Here is an 8,968-nt window from a genome sequence, read left to right on the forward strand (position 1 = left end):
AACTAAACTTGCCCTTTATGTGCTTCTGGTAACCGATTTTACTTCTCCTCACTTCCCTATTTCACACAGTTTTTCATTTTCCACTCGTGGCTTGAGCTGTGCTGTCTGGGGAAAATGTAACCACAAAGGCAGAGATTCTTTTTCTTCACAAGACTGATTGTCATGATAGCTGATAGCGCTGCAGTCAGAGGAATTACAACTGCAGAGAACTTGACAAAATAGCTTGAATATTCACACAGAATGCTAGAGGTTGGAAGGGACCTCTGGAGATGATCTAGTCCACCCCACCTGCCAAGGCACCTCGAGAAGGATGCACAGGAACATGTCCAGGTGGGCTTGAATGTCTCCAGAGATGTCTCTGGGCAGCCTGCTCCAGGGCTCCAGCACCCTTGAATTAAGGAAGTGCCACGTGACTGAGGATGACTCTGCTGATTTTACTGTTCCTCTTTGCTCAAAACAACGTTTTATTTTACCAAACACCAGGCTGAAAAGTAACCATGCTTGGATTTCTCTTGTTTGTTTTACTCACTCCTGGAGCAAGTGAATTTCTTTGTGCATCACCAGACCTGGAATTGTCCTATACTTTTTGTGGTAAGTGAACAAAGGCTTGTTCTTTCCTTACTGGCTGTTGCACAGTAGCTGCTGGTGTCTGGAGCAAATGCAAGCTTTCATTCCAATTTGCTTCTTTGATGAATACATGGGGAAATCTAAAGAAGTCCAGCTGGAGTACATTTCTGGTTTCCATTGCCTTATTGCAAGACTTGTGCTGTGCAGGCATGAATATTGACAGCAGCTAAAAGAGAAATGCACATTCTGGTTCAGAAAACCCTAGAATGAAAAGCTTGGAGGTGGGGGTTCTCCCTAACAGCAAGTGGTAGTACCAGAGGAAATGGCCTGAAGTTGCAACAGGGGAGGGTTAGGTTGGAGATCAGGAAAAAATCCTTTGCTGAAGGAGTGGTCAGGGATTGGAACAGGCTGGAAGTGTTCAAGGAGTGTGTGGCCATGGCACCTGGGACACGGTTTAATAGCCATGGTGGTGTGGGGCTGATGGTTAGACTCAATGATCTCAGAGGTCTTTTCCAATGAAAACATTTCTCTGATTCTAAGTATATGGGGAAGAAAAGGGAAAGTGGGATACTCTGCCAGGCTGGAGGATCAGTCAGGCTCTGGGACAATTGCTATGTCTGTGTCATGGACCATGGGATGGGATCTGTGTTGTTCACTGAGCTTTTTGGTGAGCTGTGCAGCAGCTTGGCAGCTGGCTGGTATCCATGTTGAGCAGGCTCAGTGTGCCTGTGCAGACTCAGTGGCTAGAAGGTGAACTTCTGAGAAGATATTTAGGAAGGGAAGGCCACACAAATCTGTGTGTCATCTGTACCATAGCTATACAAGCTGAGGCACAGGAGGGGATGCTTATTTTGGGTACTTTGCTTTACATGAATGCTTATGGCAGGACTTAAAGCTTGCAAACCAAAGCTTTGAGACCATGGTGAGCTTTGTTTGTTTGCCCTTTTTCCTGTTGTAATTTCCTGTGCACAGTCACCTCCAAGATGAGAAGCTGACAGCTGGTTACTGTCAGCCAGACAGTTTCCCTTTGCTTTAATCCCCAAACACCACAGAACCCTTCCCTACTGAAAGGAGGTTGCAATGAGGTGGGGGTTGGTCTCTTCTCCTTTGTAGCAAGTGACAGGACAGGACAAAGTGGCCTCAAGCTGCACCAGGAGAGGTTTTGGTTGGACATTAGGAGAGATTTCTTTGCTGCAAGCGTGGTCAGGGATTGGCACAGGCTGCCCAGGGAAGTGGCGGAGTCACCACCCCGGAGGTGTTCAAGAAGCCTGTGGCCATGGCACTCTGGGGTGTGGTTAATGGCCATGGTGCTGTTGGGCTGATGGTTAGACTCCATGAGGGCTTTTCCAACCAAAAGAGTTCTCTGATTCTCTGAAATCACCCCACCACCCTGTTTGCTAGCTGGGTTAGCACTGGGAGCATCCCTTTGCATGGGGAGCACCCCTTCCACACCCTGTCTCCAGGTAATGGTGGGACTTGGTCATCTGAGACCTCTCTCCCAAGCCAAATGACTCTGTCAGTCTATTCTGTGACTCTGCTTCAGCTTGAAGACACCAGGGAGGGCAGAAGCAGATCTCTTTCCTAGAGTTCAAATAAAAGCACTGGCTGGAAATCCTCCCAAAGGCTGCCCCTGAGTGTTTTTTGTAAGAGTTAAAATACCAGCTAATGGGCTCAGAATTCAATTCCATACGTGTTGTGTGCTGCCTTGTCGTGCTGCCCCTGACACCGTGCGCTGTGCCAGGCTGTGTGGGGCCCTCACACACCAAATCCACTCACAGCCTCGCTTCCATTAGCCTGGGAAATATGCTGCTGTGCTAAGCACAGTTTTAGCTCCTGTCTTCAACCACAGAATCACAGGGGGCACGGGGGTGGAAGGGACCCTCAAAGGGCCCTTTGCCCAGCTCCCCTGCAGTCAGCAGGGACATCTCCATCTAGACCAGGCTTCTCAGGGACACATCAAGTCTGATCTCCAGGAACAGGGCCTCCCCCACCCCCCTGGGCAACCTGTTCCAGTATTTCACCTCTCTCATTGTGAAGAACAACTTCCTGACGTGCAACTTAAATCTACCCTGCTCCATCGCCCCTCATCCTGTCACCACAGGGCCTTCTAAACAGTCCCTCCCCAGCCTCCCTGTAGGTCCCCTTCAGATGCTGAAGTTTATCTACATTCCATGGCATCACTAGGGATGTTTTCAGCTGGCTAAGTGCTGATAAAAAGTTTGTGTAACTCCAAGAGAGAAATGAAGATACTTTTGCCTTTGTGTGCAGCGTATCATGCACCCAATAACTGACTATTTTGTGTCAACTTAAATATGATATAATTTGTGCTCTCTAAGTGTATAAATAATTCCAAAGAGACTTTGAAATACCTATGTGATAGTTAACAGTTCCTGCTGATGTCTATGTTAGGCTATTCTGTGTGCATTAAATGCCTTTACAAATGTGTTTGTTGTGAGTGTGCCTCTCTCTCTGTTATTTTCCTGGAGAAGCCTGTTCACACCACCACCATGACATGTTTTGTTTCCCCTAGATTCCACACCTCATACTTTCACCTTTAATGTGACACCTTGCACCGTTGCAAACAGACCCACCTGGGAGGCTGCCCTTACCTGGATTCCACGTGAGTCCCCCTTCACTGGGCAGTTGTACTCTGCAGTGTGCCCAGGGAGGCCAGCAGGAGCAGGGCAGGGTTGTGCCCCTGCGCTGGGCACTGCTGAGGCCACGCCTTGGATACTGGGTTCAGTCTTGGGCTCCTCACTACAAGAAGGACATTGAGGAGCTGGAGCAGGGCCAGAGAAGGGCAGCAAAGTTGGGGAAGGGTCTGGAGATCAGGGCTGGGGAGGAGCAGCTGAGGGAACTGGGGGTGTTTAGTCTGGAGAAGAGGAGGCTGAAGGGAGACCTTCTGGGTCTCTACAGCTCCCTGAAAGGAGGTTGTGGTGAGGATGGTGTTGGCCTCTTTTCCCAAGTAGCAGGTGACAGGACAAGAGGAAATGGCCTGAAGCTGCACCAGGGGAGGCTTAGGATGGAAATTAGGAGAACTTTATTCCCTGCAAGAGTGGTCAGGGATTGGCACAGGCTGCTCAGCGAGGTGGTGGAGGCCCTGTCCCTGGAGGTGTTTGAGAAACATGGACATGGCACACGGTTTCATGGCCACGGGGGTGTTGGGCTGGTGGTTGGCAGCAGCTACCATTGTCTTACTTCCAGTGTGTTCACTAGGGAGTGACATCACCGTTCTGAAGACCATCTTCAACGTCTGGTACGACGGAGCCAAAGCACTGCACTGGAGACAGGTCCTGTGCAGCGGAGCTGATGATGAGTACTCGCTGTGTGGAGCTCTGAAAGGGGGTCAGTCTGGAGATGATTTGCTGCCTGTGCCTTGCCTGGCAGGTGCCATCCACAAGAGGGCCACATCCTGCCAGCCCTCTTTTACTGCTAACCAGATTTATTAGCAGACTACTTGGTCAGCCCTGGGACGGTTTTCTCCCCTAATCTGGAGCTGCCTGTTTTCAGGCAAGCAGCAGACTTTGGAGCAGGCCCTTCTGCAGTGCCAGAACCCCAATAAATAGAGAACTTCCAAATTCTGTGCTATAACTGCCTTGTACTGCAGCTTCCCACTCTATAAATTAGGATTACTAATACCCTTCATCTCATTACGAGGGCAGGGCAGACAACAGATAAAGATGTCGTGAGGAAGACTTGGGGATGCTAGGTGATGAGAAGCTCAGCAATGTGAGCTTGCAGCCTGCAAACAGACCCTGTCCTGGGCTGCACCTCCAGGAGTGTGGGCAGCAGGTAGAGGGAAGGATTCTGCCCCTCTGCTCCGGTGAGATCCCATCTGGAGTCCTGTGTCCAGGTCTGAAGCCCCCAACACAAGACAAAGTAAAGTGGGTCAAGTGGAGACCACCAAGATGATGATCAGAGGGCTGGAGCACCTCTCCTATGAAGATAGTCTGGGTGAGCTGGGGCTGTTCAGCCTGGAGAGAGCAGGCTGCAGAGAGACATTCTAGCAGCCTTCCAGTATTTGAAGGGGGCTACAGGAGAGCCAGAGAGGGACTTTTGACAGAGGCATGGAGTAATGGAATTAAGGGGCAATAGCTTCAGACTGGAAGAAGCTCCCTGGGGAAGAAATTCTTCCCCATGAGGGTGGTGAGGCACTGGAACAGGTTGCCCAAAGAAGTCATGGAGGCTTCAAGCCTGGAAGTGTTGAAAGCCAGGTTGGATGTGGCCTTGAGCAACCTGGTCTGCTAGAAGGTGTCTCTATCCATGGCAGGGGGCTTGGAACTAGATGGTCTTTAAGGTCCCTTCTAACCCAAACCATTCTGTGATTCCATGATTATGACACTTCTGTCATTATCATCTCTAAAATGTCAGGGAAAGGCTGGACTGTACAGAAGACCTGAGAGGAACTAGAGGCACTACTGACATTCAGAACAGTTTATGTCTGAGCGTGTCAGGCTGGGTCTGCAGGAGATGTTGCAGGAGCTGTCCACTTTCTAACCCGGTTTAGACAGACAGAGCTCTAAGAAGATCCAGGTGAGGGCTTTGGCAGCAGAGGGGTATGTAGCATTGGCATTGCTGCGGAGGGATATGCCATGCTGCTTTGAAGTTGTTTAGGATGTTTGGCTGATAACTTGGTGATTAAGCAACCCTTTATGTTATAATTCTCTCTGTTTTACAGAAACAATTGCAGCCAGATTTGACATCAAAGGCTCCCGAATATCATTTCCAAAGGTATTTGTCAGCATTCTACCTAAAGCAAGAGCAGTAGGAAAGTCACATCCTCACATGGACTGACTTTCTGAAGAGAAGTCCTCCCAAACTGTAGAAAACTGCAAAAGGAAATGGCAGCAAAGTTTCTCATGCTTGAAGTGGTGACCCCAGGATGGCAGTGTCTTAGAAACGCTCAGTGGTCTCAGGTTGTTATTCCTCTGTTATCCCTCCTTGATTTTACAAAAGAGAAGACCAAAGATCTCAGTTAAAGTCACCTCACTAATCCCATTTTCTTGGGCAAGTTTTTGTGTTTCCTCTTACCTGTTGGGAGGTAAAGCCATCCATGTTCATTCTGCCCACTCTGTTCTTCCTTTTCCCTTCTCTTCATGTGCTGGTCTGTTCCTCCCTGAAACCCTTTTCAAAGGTCTGAAGAGGAATAACAATATCCCAAAGCAAAGGCAATGCTCCAGTGGTAGGTCTCACTGAGAACCTGGAAGCCTAATCAGAGCCTTTGCTGAAAACTGTAAGCTCCTGTAAGCCTCCTACTCTTTAGATTACTCCCAAGAGCCCTTTGGCTCCCAAGTGCCCACCCCCAGTTTGCTGTATCCGAAGAGGAAGGTGGCAGGCACTGAAGAAGGCAGGGTAAGCCCTGGGTTCATCCTGGCCCATGTAGCCATTTAAGCTTTTCCCAGAGCCCAAAATCCCAATGGAACACATTTAGGTTGCCTCCCCTCTCCCCTTCTCCCAGTAGGGAAAGGAAATTAGGCAGGAGAAGAAGAGAGAGGTATAACAATGACAGAACAGTCTTGCACTGATTTGGAAGTAAAAACCTAAGTTTAGCAGAAAAATAAAAGGTATTTAGGTAAAAGGCAGGTTACAAAGGGATAAGGCAAAGGGGTAAATACAAATCTAATCAAACCCAGACACAGCTGGTGAAGGATTCTCTGGATGTAGGATGGATTCTCTTTGGCTGCAGTCCCCTTGGGTGTGTGGGACTGTGTGGAGCAGACTCAACCATGTGTTAACAGCTCCCAGCAGCAGCAGCAGGGTGTTGGAGAGCCAAGGGCAGGAGAGAGGAAGGCATCGATTGCCCTTCTTGAGTAGTGTTGTGGACAGGAGGTAGAAGTGGAATAAACTTTGACCCGGGGCCCCCTCCCTCCGGGAGGGGACCAGGTCTCCCTGCCCACCTGGGGCTGGGTTTTTTCCAGCTCACCCCTCCTGGGCTGGGCTTAATCCAGCACAGCTCACCAAGCTGTCCTCAGTCCTGCTGCCTACAGGAGCCTGTCTGTGAGAGTATGAAGCTGAGGAGCTAAACCTGGGCCAATGCTGCTCCCTGGGTCAGGCTGCTGGATGTGGATGAGCTGAGCAGTGAGACTGGAAGGAATGCTGAGCTGACACTAGGACTGGCATTGCCTACAGCACTGTGACACAGCCTGGCTGCCTTAGAGCTGGGCATTCAGCTGAGGCCCAGCAGGCAGCGTCCTGCCTGTCAGGAGCAGGTGCTCCACACAGGGAGGTGAGCTGGCCCCTGGCAGTGGGCTTTAAGCAGGCAGCTTGAGTCCTAACAGGAGGAGAAGCGCTGGCTATGCTTTGATGAGGGCCTGAGGAATGGCTACAGCACTCTCCTCACATGGCCTCTTCCTCTCACTCTCCTCTCTCTAGTGTGTTTCATCCTGATCTTGACATCATGTCCAAACTTGGCACAGATTTTTACCACCAGTAACAGTATGAGGTTGCTTCAGCTTTCAGCAAGCAAACATTTGGTGTCTTCACATCCTGTGTGTGCTACAAGTCGATGATTTGGGTAAACACCACTGGGGTTGAATCACATTAAACACCCAGTGTGTGATTGCAGCTGAAAACCAAACAATGCACTGCTCAGTAGAAGAGCCTCTGTTAGCAGCCTGGTCAGCAGTGGTGTGGTGTGCAGCCTGCATGATTCCCTGGCACTGCCTGGACGATGCAGAAGTTGTTATTGCAGCTCTGTACGCTCTGGGTCTGGGTATTGGAGAAAGCAGGAGGCAGAAGTTCAGTGGAGAATGAAAGTGCTGGTCAGGCTGAAGCCTTGCTGGGGGCCTTGTAAGGGCTAATGAGGTTACTGCCCTGTAGAGGGGACAAAAGGCTCATTGCTGCAGAGCACAGCCTGGCCTATCAACTCAGTGAATTCCTGTTTGTGGAGTCAGAAATGCCCAAGAGAAGAGCTCTGGAAGGGGGAGCTGGTGCCCTTGGAAACAAGAGACTCTAGTTTGAGAGAGCTCTGACAAGTGCAAGCTGGGTCATAGCCTGCCCCTGTTCCTTAGTACCCTGGTCATGAGGAGAAGGTTGAGCACTCAGTTTGAGTGCACACATGTATTTGAATATACCCACGGGAACAGACCCTGGTGGGAGCCTTTCTTTTCCAGCCCTAACAGAAATCACCACAACCATCCCAAAGCAATTCCTGAGAGAAGAGCAGGCAGCATTGTGCACTAATTTCCTTTTCCTTTTCCTTGCTTGTTGTAGGGCAATTATAACATTATTTTAGAAGGATTCTCTGATGATTCTGAGAAGGATGTGGTCATGTGCCTGAATTTCACCATGACAGTCAAACATGACACTTTCTGAAGGCAGCAAACCTTTCCAGTAGTTCCAGGACACAGAAGTCACTTCTGCAAACAACTGGAATCCAAGCTGCAAATCAAGCAGCACACAAATTGTCCTGAGGTAGAGTCCATTGTGTACTGTCTGCAAAGCCACATGATGGATAGCTTTACCCATTTATAGCCCTGCTGTGAAGAGGTGCTCAGCCCTTGTGCACAAGGTCTCTGGGAATCAGGCACCCTGATTAGTCCACAGAGTAGCCCTGACTGGATGTCAGGCTGAGGAATGCATTGTGATGCTGTGCCTCAAGTTATGAAAAAGCCAAGCCCTGTGCTGTGTGAATACAAGAAATTTTGAAGTTAGGAAGTGGAAGAATCGGAAGTTCACCAGGACTCAATTGAAAACCCCAGCAGCTGAACCTGGGAACCCTGCTGTAGGTGTTCCAACAATAAACCTTCTCTGTACAAACAACTTGAGCATTGGGGTTTATTTTCCTGTTATTTTCTTACTCTCCTCACAGTCACAGAATGGTTTGTGTGGGGAGGAACAGTAAAGATCATTCTAGTTCCAGCCCTCTTGCCGTGGTCAGGGACACCTCCAGGTTACTCTGGGCCCCATCCAATCTGTTTTTCAATGCTCTGGGTTTTGAGTATCCACAAGTTCTCTGGGCCACCTGTTCCAGTGCCTCACCACCATCAGTAGGAAGAATTTCTTCCTAGAGTCTCATCTAAATGGAGCTCCTTCCAGTTTGAAGCCATTACCCCTTGTCCTGTCACAACACATCTTTGTCAAAGTCCCTCTCCAGCTCTCCTGTAGCCCCCTTCAGGTACTGGGAGGCTGCTCTAAGGTGACCCTGGAGACTTCCCTTGTCCAGGCTGAAAAGTCCCAATTCTCTCAGCCTGTCCTCAGAGGAGATTGTCTTTAGATGTTTCCTAATGTTCTGCTCCCTCTGCACCAAGCTGTTATGTGGTACTAGCTGATGTGAGTAGCCTTCAAAGTGGAACATGTTTCCAGTTGTACTGGTGAGGTATGGCTGAATTTAGCCACCCAGAGCTGTAGTTGCAATCCCATAGCATGCTTTTAGCTCTTGCTCAGAGCCTGAGGGCCAGAG

General features: G+C 49.5%; 1 protein-coding gene across 1 annotated transcript; it reads left to right on the plus strand.

Annotated features, from left to right (window-relative positions):
* Positions 1–463: 463 nt before the first annotated feature.
* Positions 464–8,316, plus strand: LY96 (lymphocyte antigen 96). The gene is made up of 5 exons (XM_068165886.1): positions 464–591; positions 3,098–3,187; positions 3,784–3,912; positions 5,246–5,298; positions 7,780–8,316. The coding sequence occupies exons 1-5, from the start codon at positions 498–500 to the stop codon at positions 7,879–7,881; spliced, it is 468 nt and encodes a 155-aa protein (XP_068021987.1). The 5' UTR covers positions 464–497; the 3' UTR covers positions 7,882–8,316.
* The last annotated feature ends 652 nt before the right edge of the window (positions 8,317–8,968 follow it).

Source organism: Melanerpes formicivorus, unplaced genomic scaffold (assembly GCF_026170545.1).
Source record: "Melanerpes formicivorus ecotype bairdi unplaced genomic scaffold, bMelFor1.0.p_v2 SCAF_94, whole genome shotgun sequence".
Lineage (NCBI taxonomy): Eukaryota > Metazoa > Chordata > Aves > Piciformes > Picidae > Melanerpes > Melanerpes formicivorus.